The 12590-nt window shown below is 36.4% G+C and overlaps 1 protein-coding gene across 1 annotated transcript in view; it reads left to right on the top strand.

Moving 5' to 3' along the window:
* LOC139964230 (uncharacterized) overlaps positions 1 to 12590 on the top strand; it is an 87999-nt gene that overhangs the window by 15031 nt on the left and 60378 nt on the right. Inside the window, exons 2-7 of the mRNA XM_071965676.1 lie at positions 690 to 728; positions 6367 to 6636; positions 7609 to 7656; positions 9820 to 9969; positions 10743 to 10945; positions 11934 to 12041. Coding sequence (XP_071821777.1) covers positions 690 to 728; positions 6367 to 6636; positions 7609 to 7656; positions 9820 to 9969; positions 10743 to 10945; positions 11934 to 12041 — 818 coding nt within the window. The remainder of the gene's footprint in view (positions 1 to 689; positions 729 to 6366; positions 6637 to 7608; positions 7657 to 9819; positions 9970 to 10742; positions 10946 to 11933; positions 12042 to 12590) is intronic.

Raw genomic sequence — 12590 nt, forward strand, 5'->3', positions numbered from 1 at the left:
ATTCTGACAATGTATAGCCACTATTTGCGATATGGTAAAGTACATTACAGCTCTCCTCCGAGCGGTTCCTAATGCAGTCTTATCTTGTGGGCAGTTAGTGTTCCGCTAGAGCGAGTCTCAAAACCAACTCCACCCTTTCATACAAAGAAAACCTGTGGTAGTCAGTTTGATGAACAAAAAGGATGCAAAAGTACTTCAAAACGCTGAGGATGAGATTAGAGAAGAAGAAGAAGCCACGCCAAAAGAACAGATTACACGAATTATGCAAACCAACCCTACATAGGAATACACGTTTTTCCTGCATGTATATATGTGAACTGTTTGACTTATACTCCAAAGGGCGTTGAGTATACAATGTAATTCGAAGGTTGACACAATTTGCTAAATATACCAGAAAGTCTGAGAAAGGTGTATGTACGTGATATCGTGGACTATTACATATAGATCCATATTGCCTCATACAAATGATATACGACCTACGTCCAAAAGAAGGGCGGGAGGGGTTTGGGGTAGGGGATAGGGGCGGGGGTGGGGTATGACGGGCATTCATTTAAACGTAGGCCTACAAGTGAGGGATGGAGTGGGATCTAACATAATTCTCCCTATATCACTGTGTAACTGTTCCGCTGGTTAGTTTGTACATATAATACAGAGTTATTTTTTCACCATTTTTTTTTTTTTACCCACAGAGGCCGGTTGTACGAAGAGTCAGGTTGAAGAAATATCAGGTATGGTTTCGAATTGCATTTAAACTTGTTTCCTATGATATAGTATTAAACTTTCCAGAAACTCTCCAAATTAGTACTCCATGTCATGATAACATTTTTGCAACGCCATGTATGCAGTATGCCAGGGTTCCATCTGAGCGAGGGTGGGGGGGGGGGGTGTGGCACAATGTTCAATGGGCGTGGGCATGTATAACTTTGATTTGATGGGTCAAACCGTAAAGTAAACTCAAAACTTTTCGCCAGATGGAGTCTCTGACATTGTGCATTCCTTGGCCAAAAATGTCAGTGTTGAATTCATTTAAAGAAAAAACTTTCCTCATAACTCAACAACAGCGCACTTTTTACGCACCGTGCATTTTTTTTTGCAACTTAATGGCCCTTTCAGTTCTTACTTCATAGGCATTTCTTATACGCGACCTGAAGTTTGAGATTTTTCACTTAGGTGGCGGGAGGGTGGGACATGTGTCCGATGTTCCCAGCTGTGTGATTGGTGATGATGATGTGAGTGGGTAACACTATTACAAACAAAATTGTCAAAAAAATCTGTCGCTCAGAACAGCTTTTTCATCTCCTGTTAATTTCATGTGGGATGGTATATGTTATATGTATATATATGGTGTTCGCAAGAGCCGATGTTCCAACTTAAATGGAACTATAGAACATATACCCAATAAACCGGATTTTGTGTGTGAGTATGCTACACAGGGGGGTTGGGGGGCATCTGTGGTTTCCTTTTATTTCTGATGAATAAAAGTTTTTGGGAATATCTAACTAGGCTTGATATACAGCTTTATATCTTTTGAATCTCCACCGGCATATATGTTAATTATATATGTTTATATGAAGGAGATCATTTTCCAAAACATACTTAGTTCGTGATCCTTCCACGTACAACACAGATACCTGGGCGTGATGTGATGTATCCTGGGTCATGTTTAGACTATAATTAGGTCCATTAAAAACGAAAGGTGTTTATGTGGGATTGAAAAAAAAATGATAATAACATTTAAACTTTGTTGTCGTCGCCCAGTCACTATCCGGTATAGGGTTTAAGTAATATGTACAAACGTCACGTTTGTACTGCAAACTGCACATACGTGTTATTGTTGCAACAAATCGGTATTTGCCCGTGAAATAGGCCTAACCTATACGTTTAGTCCACCAAAAATTGTACCAGAAACGATCAAAGTCGGTTTAACTTCAAAGTTTCTAGATATTCAAATAATATATGATTTGAAATTTGTTGGTTGCAAAAGTTCAGCACTATAGGTAGTTTAACAGCGACTTGGATGAACTATGTAAAAAGGACTATACTCATAGCTGGCAAGCATGATTATATCATTCCAAACTCAGACGATAAACGATGACAAAATATCGTCGAAAGGTCAACTTTTCGACAACTCATGATGACAGAAAGTTCGATTTTCAAGGAAAACACCTGTATACATGTCCTTGAAAAAGCAATGTGTCATGTAACGCGTGGGAGTTCTGAGCAACCACTTCAAATGCGATGAAACTATAGTTTCAGTAATACATTGATTGCTGTACCCCGTTTGCAATTGTATCTGTGTAAGTCATAATTTGCAACTTTAACTTTTTTTTTAAATCCCCAGCTTTTGCATTGACTAAATCAATGATATTTCGATATTAACATTGCATCACAACAGGGCTTGTTCATTGGTTTGACTATAGTGACATGACCGGTTTTCACTTTACAGAATGAAGATCATCATTGTTGAAAATTTCTCAGTTTCGCAAAAGTCGAGCAGAATCGTACGAATCACTTACTTACTGATAGTTTCAATACTTCGGAGACTATATGTTAGGCTGTCTAACCCATTATATGCCAGGCATATTGGGCAAAACAATAGAGGCTATTGACCACGTGAGTACGTGACCGTTTAAATCTTACATGAATTACCGGCTTCGGCTATGTTATTATTTATCAAAATGTGTTAGTTGCAAATTTGTTAACTTGGTTGACCTTTGTTAGTTGACCTTGATCTTGACCTTATGAGGTCACAGAAGCCCGATATTTTATGTCCAGGCACGTATATCCAAGTTTTAAGTTCAATGGCCGTATGGTTTAGGAGTAGGTTTCGAAACGCTTGTTGCACAAACTTTGCCAAGTTTGACATTTAACCTCATTTGATCATGTGACCTTTGCCGTTTTACATCAATGCGCTGTAAACCTACAGAACAGGCTGATATCCCACATGAGTTTGCTGTTTTGGTTATTTGACACTTGGCCTCTGAATTTTGACCGTATGACGTCATAACACACGGGACATTACATCTACTACCACAGCACATATACCAACCATGACAGTGCAGTATATCAACATTGTGGTTTGGAGGAGTCTTGGCATTGTCTTGAGCGTATATATACTCAAATACATACTCACGCCGACACACATTTAACTTACGCGATACGTCACCTAGTACCTGGCCACAATGTAACTCCCACCACCTATTATATTGCCATGATGAACCTAGTATATATAATTTTGCCACATAAAACGTCTGCGGATGAGCTCAAAATCTAGTTATGGCGCATGCAGTTTCATCTACAGAGTGGTACGTAGATCGAAAACACATCTTGTCAATGACTTTGCACACATTCCAAATCGGTGAAAATCTGAAAATTAGCGTTTCAAAATATCAGTTATCATTCGAAAGAACTGTCAATACATGTTTGTTAATTTTTTGTGACCTTAAAGCAGGTGTCATTCAAAATCATAGAAATTGGTACATCAATTTCTATATGCAAAACGGATATGCGCTACGTGTCAGTCGAAAAGATGTTATGTCCTGTGTACACGTCCGTATTCATCTGTACGCATGATTTTCAGTATACTGTATCCGATCGGTTGATCATGATCCGGAATAAGCGCGGCGTCGATATACTACCAAAAATAAAGATGGAATATCTTAGTTACTACTATACTACTACTAGAAGTAGAAGTACTACAAGTAGAAGTACTACTAGTGCAGATAGCTGACCAGTTCTGTGATAAATATGGTAGCAGCCTACAACCTTCACAATATTTTCGTCATATTGCCCGAATAGTTAACCTTAGCCTAACGTCAGCATGTAGTTTAAGCAAGTACTCAACGGATGCGACTCAATATCTAACGTTATTCAACTGTCAGACTAGATGTATATAAATGTGCATAGTCTATATGATATAGTGTATACCGTTAGGCTGCCATACGTTGAGAGTTCATGTGATGGCTAGGTTAGACATTGGTTAACTGAATCTGAATGGGTTAAGTCGGCAAAAATCGTACAAGAGGACATAAACGCCAACCGAGTTATACTATAGACATAGTCGTAGGCTACTGAGTGAGAGTCCAAGTCAAGATTATGTAATATCAGTTAAGACTGCATTATTCTGCATCAGGTATCGGAACATGGAAACTACACGATAATCAGGAGATTTGAATTGACTGCCTTGTGGCATCTTATTAATCTTACTTCTTATGGGACAAAAGCAATTTGGTTCTTGGTGCAGTACAATTTACTGTTGGGTGTATAATGAATGCCCCACAGCAGGGTATGTATTCCAACAAAATTTAATGTGAATACTGATCCTGTTTCATGCTTTATTATCACTCTGATTGGCTAAGTAACTGCTGGACAAATAATGGAAAGTTTAATATCTAATCAACCACTTGATTTTCGAAAGGCAATGGGTGGTGACAATTCATTTACAATTTTATATTTTCATTTCCATAGCTGAACCTTTACAGGCTACTGACATTTCATTTGTAAAAACGTCCATAACACTACAGAACATAACAAGCAGTTGTTGTACAGTATGAACTTCGCTCAACTATCCAGGAACTCCCAAAAAATGTATTCCATAAATTAATTATTATAAAGAGGATTCCGAAAATGAAAATTGATCTGTCAGCTTCCTATCCATGAAAGTTTTCTTTGAAGAAATTGGTAACCTAGTGCCAAAATTTGCCTGCAAACTGGAAACATTTCAATGAAGATAGTGAAAAACATTCTCAAACACAAATCTTTTCCTTCCTGGTATTCCTGCACTGATTCTGTAACATATCAGAATGGACAAAACTGAATTCATGAGAATGACATCATAGCTTTAATCAAGATAAAATTCATCCTGAACTTACAATATGTCATATGGCTTATTATGTTCTTTCTTGCCATGACACCATCAAATGTTGATTCTGTTGTGTTGATGACACAAAACACTGTTTAAATAGTTGAAAACATATCCAATTCTATCACTTTTAGTTTTGCTCAGGAATGATAGGTAATGAGTTATGGTACAAGAATTAATTTGGGTTTTACAATGTCTGGATTATTAAATTTAAAAAAAATGTATATGAACAAATTGAAAATATACATTGCTTTCTGTTGAGCAACAAAATAAATTTCCTCTGAACCTCACATAGGTACTATTAAAAATGTTGCAGTTGTTGATATTCCTTGTGAGGTATTTTACATAGAATCATTTGATTGTGAAAAGCAAAGGAATCTAAAGGCATTTAATCTAAGGCATTCAACTAAACAATCCTAGTAAAATGTTACTTAGCTTGAGGAACGTACAGATTTCACACAACTTGTGGTCTGGCTCATGTCATCTCATCACATGTACAGACCAGTAGTGTTGGTGTTGGAAAGGCCTTTCTAATCTTATCACAGCAGTTTCACAAAGAAAATGGGGTGTGAGGGGGGGGGGGCTAGGGGAATCCCAATTGATATTATTTAAGAACCATCCTATGTCTCAAAAGGAACCATTTCATCCAAACAAAGAATGCCCTGTTAAGTTACCCTCTTATTCACACTTACTGGTTCGCTGATTAGGCCTACAATAAGGGCCCATATAATGTTCTCATCAAGGAAGTGGAAATTACCAAGCTACAAGACCTGCACATCATCAACACAGAAAGTAAACTCTATAAGACATATATACAGTATACACCCTTCCATGGGTCAAAAATGGTCTCCACATATAATTCAAGTCTGCAAAGGAATGTTTTTTTTTTTCTTTCTCTTTCTGTGAGCTGACACCCCCACAGAAGCATGAAAGATGGAAATGTAAGAAAGCTCATAATAATAATTTGGTAGCTTTTTTTTTTCTACGACGATCAAGCGCCCACAAATATGTGGGAGAAGGCCGCAAGGGCTTAATGTGTTACAAATATCTCATCTGATGGCTTCCAAATCAACAGTTTAACTAAAATTTGGAATGTTTTCAATTTAGAAAATAATTTTCAGATGGTAAAATCTTAGATTGCTCTTGGATGGAAAACCCACCTTAATATAACTTCATTGGGGATCAAACCCCGAAACCCCCCTCCCCCTCCCCGATTGCTGAGCCTCATTGCTTCAAATTCCACCTCCTTTATCCACTTGGCCACATAATAGCATATTAATAATAATATTCATAATAATATTATTAATAGTAATAACGAGGTGCTTGACATAGCGCAGAAATATAAAAACTCCTGTCCTGACATGATTTTATATAGTCTGATTACTCAAGGACTTTTCAAATCTCTCTCAGCCCGAAATTCCTGGATGGTTTTCTTAAATGGAGATATTTATTTGAATGTTTGTCTTCCTTAGAATTAGTAAACTAAACCCTGCCTTTTCTTTCAGATGGTGTGAAACTGACTGCACATGCTACGAGTAATACATCTATAGAGGTTGAATGGATTTCCTTACATTCAACAACCGTACTAACACCGTCCATTGTGTATGAGGAAGTTTATTCACACAGAGGTTTGCTGAACGTGAAGAAAAATTCAGAGGATGGTCTCGTTAGTCCAGTAGTCATCCCCAATCTTCTGTCAAACACCTTATATGAAATAAATTTTTATGGCCTTTTTGGATCAAATCTGGTAGCAATTACCGTCTTTGTGACTACAGGTAAGAAAGTTTTTAAATTCTTTTTTTTTTTCTTGCAAAAAAAATTTGGGCATAGTGAGCAGTGTTTTAATTCAGCAGTTATCGCTTTTTGTTCCACATTTCTATGTAAGTGTGATTTGTTTGAAACCTTACATTTAAAAATAAAATGGAAAAGCTCTTTTTTCCAGTCAGTTTTCCATTATTCATCTGATTTGTCTTAGTAGTTGTCTTCATCTTTACCAAGTGCCTAATACGTAGATTGTACAGTCACATCACCATGTAATGTATTAATATACTGTATTGAAAAGCTCTACATGTACATTTTATGAGACAGATGAATAATGTAAAAAGCAAATGACATTTATTTAGTGTATATATAAATATATAAGTAAATATATAAATAAATATATATATATATATATTTCACAAATTGACATATTTAATGCACTGTTTCTTCATATATTGTTCACAAATTGACACATTCAATATTCAATGCACTGTTTCTTAAATGAGACTTTTGAACTGTCTAATTTCATTCATTGTCATTAATTACTGAAGAAAATTATTTTATGGTGTAACACTACAGCAAACTAGATTGGATAAGTTTTCGTAGTAGTTTTAGTTTAGTGGTGAAGGAGAAAAATCAAACCAACGTTTAAAGGAACAATGGCAACCTTTTTGGATTCTGCAATGTTCTCAATCTGCCTAATGTGTTCAGTATATTTCTCAAGAAAATGGACTTTGTTAAAAATTTGTCCAACTCTTAAAACTGGATTAACAAGCACTACTTGTTTAGTCAATTTTTCATTTTTCAATTTATATATTTTGCATTTGCTTAGTGAACATGATCATGACCCAATGACATAAACACTGCATGAAAGAATTTCTTGACTGAGCCAGTTTGCTTTGTTGTACTGGTTTTGAATATCTTTAATAAGTGATTGAATATCCATGACAAAATAAATGTGATTGAACTTTTTATTTTTTCCTCAGATAAATGCCAAGATAATGCAGCCATCTTATCCAGACAGAGGAGATTTGGTAACAATGAACCCCTTTTTCAAAGTTCATCCTATTTATGTTCACATGATGCTCATTATGATTTGTTTGGGGTGGGGTGTGTTGGGGTGGGGGATGAGCTATAGAGATGATGGAAGCTCTAATCTACATTGTTTTGTTTAAATTTGACTTTGATTTGAAGGATTCAAATTACAACCATCGTTGGAATGAAACTTCATTTCTCTTCCATTCCTGATCTTATATATATATATCTTATATATATATATATATATATATATATATATATATATATATATATATATATATATATATATATATATAAATATGATTTTGATTTTGTTTCTTCTGTGGATTGAATGCTTGGTGACCTGTATTTGTACATTTCACCATTGAAAACTGACATACATACCTTTGAAAGAAGTTTTATGCATGGCAAGGGATACAAAGACTCACATGTATGCAACATTGTAAACACTGTTCATAGGTCAGTGTTCCATTGGCCATTCCAAGTTTTGAAGGTTCTCTTTGTGTGATAAACCAACATGCAATTGGATATATGTACGTCACAGACAATCAGCTCACAATGACAAAAGGGAACACCTTAAGCCTACTTGTGAACAGCAATAAATTAGTCACTTTATTTGTTTTTGCTTTGTTCAATTTCTTTTAACTTCTTACATCACAAAGGAAAGGTCAGGCTGTCAGTCTTTCCCAATCTCCAGTTTTGCATAAAATTTACTCTTTGTATTATCGACGTATGTACTAAGTGTTTCCATCCTGTAAACTCTACAATCTAAAGGTATTACCTATCACAATAATCCAGAGGATCACACAATTTAATTTCTGAGAAAACCAACATTTTTGATGACTTATGATGATCATATTAAGTATTTTGAAGTAATTTGATGCTTTCCCCAACAGTTAGTCTGCATAATTTATTTCTGCTACCTACATTGTTTTGTTTAAATTTGACTTTTGATTTGAGGGATTCAATTTGAAAGATTGAATCTGAGAGTACTCCCTTTAAGAAAAAAAAAAAAAAAATTTTTTTCGTTTGCTGTCACAAAGCGAAATGTGAAGTTAATTCTCCTCAGAACAGTGGGTAAACATTGCCAACAACTTACTTTTACCATTAGGAGTTCACAAATTTACATAAATGTAAAGGAATTAAGACAATATTTACTCTTGCCATCATCACTTTTATACTAGCTATTTAGTTGTAAGAAATGGCTAAGGAAGAGAATATTCTTCATCTCGACTACAACAAAAATAAACTGTCCTGACCTTCTTAGTTTATAGACAACACAACGTCAGGACATTCTTAAATTTAAACAAAAAAACAAAATGTCATTATTCTCATGAGATTGAAATCAAGGGACTAGTCGACCTATCTTGAATTTTAAAAATTGAACGAAATATTATATGATATTCACAACAGAGGTATGTCTATAAAGATGAAACCCTTGAATATGCAGGAATAATTTTAGTACTCAAATTTTGTATAGCAGTTTTGAACATTTCTGTTATACAAAATAATACGGTTCCTGTGTTCCAAAGGGCTTTAAATCTTTGCATGCCTCCGCTAGAACTGATTTTATATGAATGGCGAAAAAAATTGATGATGATTAGAATAATGCATGCCTCCCTCCCTCCCTCCTCAAGGAGTCTTTCTGTGCAAAGAAACAGAAAGCTAAATTATTAATCCTATAAATTTGCCAAAAGTATAGTACAGAATACAGTTGCTTAAGTATTCCTTTGTTTATATAGCTGCAAATTTTTATTCAATTGCAAAACTTTATCGAATTGTTATAGTTATTTTATATATCTTGTATGAAGTAACATTTTGTATAGTTTTCAATATTGTATTTTATTACTCCTTTTATAAATATTTTTATATATTTATACTGGAATATTTAACTTGAAATTGTATAGCAACTTGCCCCCACAACGTATAAATTATACCCTGACCTGCATGGTTTTACTTGCTCTCCTCTCTTTACCGGTTTCCGTCTTATTACTAAATGACTGGAATGTGCTAGCACTGCAACCCTCCCAGCCCCCCCCTACACCTGTGGGGCACCTGCCCACTTGTCTATCCCAGTCTGCTATTCAGAAGACCAGAAGTTTCTGGCTGTTCTTTTCACTCTGTTTGTTGTATTTTGATGTTTGTACTCCATGAAACAGTCGACGATGCCACAACCATGTCAGAGTTCAGCACCGATGCTCCTTCTACACAAGAGGAGACGACGGCGGTGGACGATGAACATGGTGGATTTACTGGTGAATTTACTACTATGGATATGATGACAACTGCTGATACACTAGCAACTGTATGTAAGTACCGGAACACCCCCCCAACCCCCCCCCCGCACAATTAACAGCTGCAGCTCTGGATTGGTCGTCAAATTAGTGGGCAGGGCAGCTGGGGTTGGGCAATGCTTAGGTACTGCTAGAGAGAACAGTGATGATTCTCTCGGTGCACCAGACCAAAAATCATCGGAAAAACTAAAAAAGGGATAGTTTTGTCAAAGAGATGTTCGGTAAAGGTATGTTGAACAACTCGCCAAGTGTTTTCCAAATTGACTTGATCATTAAGCCCCATGTAGATTTTTAGCCGGTTTTGAATAGGCTTTTTTTATTAAAAATAAAAGGTCACTTCAGCTGTGAGTTTGAAACTGCTAACTTGTTTATAGTTGTTCTGTAATCATGGCCTACTGCTTGAAAATGAATTTGAGAGGAAGAAGAACTGCACTGGATTGACAAACCACTACCACTGTAGCTCAATATTTTATAGGTTATTTTCACTTTTGTCATCTAAATTTTTTTTTTAAGCATGAAAGAGAAGAATAGCTTCATTGTACAATTATCAGGTGAGACTAAGTAAGGTTCAGTTATTTGCAACTTGATGGAAAATAGTTTAAAGCATTGGTAACGAATGTGGCAATAGATGCCAGACCTGAGATTGGTGGCATTAACCTGATGCAGGATGATTTGTGCTAAAGTGTGAACTGGTTGTTTTAGAAGATGGAACACGGAGAAAAGAGCAGCTGGTATAATTACTGGACCGTTATCAATTTCTTTGAGAAATGTTTTTTTCTTTTTAACAGATTTTACCGGTGCAGTATACGGAGATCCACATTACCAAACATTCGACGGCAGGCGATACGACTTCCACGGCAGCTGCGAGTACAAGTTATCTGCTGATTGCTTATCCGATGTATCGGTATTTGAAGTTAGAGCTCAAAATGGTGTCGTCCCGGGAACGGATGTAGCCGTCACCACCGGTGTGACGCTTGTTCTCGGAGACACGGTAAGTATAGATTCAGCTGAAGCGAAATGGGTGTGACAGGCGTGACAGTCACTATGCTAAGTCCACGCATCGGTCAGTAGAACAGTGTTGAAAATGGAATGTAAAGTCACCCCTTTTGTACAAAGTTTCGATAAGTGTCTATGCTGTATTTTTTCTTACTATCTAGAAGTCAATGTGCATTTAGTTGCAATCAAATCCAATTGAATGTGCATATAAACTGCATCGATCACCAGGGACGGACATATCGGGTGATTTATTGAAGGTTATTAGAAATCATTGGGTCGCCATTAGCCAAGGGGCTAATAACTGTGTTTTCACCAAGGAAAAATTTTGGGAAGCAGGATGTTAGATTAGAGAAAAAAAAAGCAAAAGATTATAATTGAAAAGTGATATGCAATTAGAACTCTTTACATGGACTGGAAGGCAAATTCCACACTGATATGCCAGAGTATGATCTCGGTACATCTTTCCCTCACCATGGGTATCCTAGTAAGAGGAGAAAAGGTAGAAAAGAGGGAAGTATTTCTAGTCAAAATGTGCTAGAAACTTTAATCTGGTGACAGTCGAGCTGTATTTTGAACAATTTTTACATAGAGAAGTATTCAGTTGTTGTCATTGGCACCCTACAAACGTGCATGGGTTTGCTACATAGCTCTCAACTATAAATGTCAAACAATCACTGCACATGCACTCTAGTTGACATTTTTGTCCCTAGTTGACATTTTCCAGTCAGGTTGACATAAGATCTCTGATTTTCCTTTCACCAGATGAAAGCTTAATACTTAAAGGATTAGCTTCATACTCAAAGGATTAGCTTAATACCTTTCTGAATGAAGATTAGCTTCCTGCACTCCTAATGGAGCCATGTATTTTCCTGGTTGACTGGGGCAACTTGTCGAAACAGAGATAAACGCTTGTCATTCACTCTGTTCCTTGTCATGCTTTGCCCATTGTTGTTCTAAAATCCTGCTCACCCATTTATCAACAGGTCATCGAAATGCGAAATGATGGAGATGTTATAGTGGATGGCGTGACTGTGACTGTACCCATGTTTGTACCTGGAGTGGCTTTCCTAACTCGATCGGGAAGTTTTGTGGTAAGTTGCTTAGTCCTACTTCCCCTCCACGGGATAACTCAATTAGTTGCCGTTAAAAAAATACTTTCTGGTGTAGTTTTTCTTGTGTAGATCTCTGCAACTATGAGGCTCGAACTAAACATTGTTCCAGAAAACTTTTCCGAGCTTGCCGATAAAGAATGATTAATAATTTATTTGCATTACTGTCAAATATTTATGCATATTTTTTATGCATATTTTGAGCATCGATTCCGATGGGCGAGTGGGGATCCCCTGGGTTGAGGCTCAGTCCTTACCAAATATCCTGGGTCTTGGACCTCAAAGTTTGCGGACCTCTGGTGTAGAACGTTGCAGAAAGTAACTGGAGTGGATAAAATATAGATGTCGATGTTTACTATTTGGATGCTGTGTAGGAGGTGCCCAGCTAGGTGATAGTCAAAATCATAGAGGCTGCAAGCATTTTTGTCTCAGAAATAAAAAAGAAAGTTAATGTCAGCATCTTCATTAAAGGTCAAAATAGCCCACTTTAAAATTAAGATTTCCTGGAACAAAGGACATGATAAGTGGAGA

This window comes from Apostichopus japonicus, chromosome 22 (assembly GCF_037975245.1).
Source record: "Apostichopus japonicus isolate 1M-3 chromosome 22, ASM3797524v1, whole genome shotgun sequence".
NCBI classification, from domain to species: domain Eukaryota; kingdom Metazoa; phylum Echinodermata; class Holothuroidea; order Aspidochirotida; family Stichopodidae; genus Apostichopus; species Apostichopus japonicus.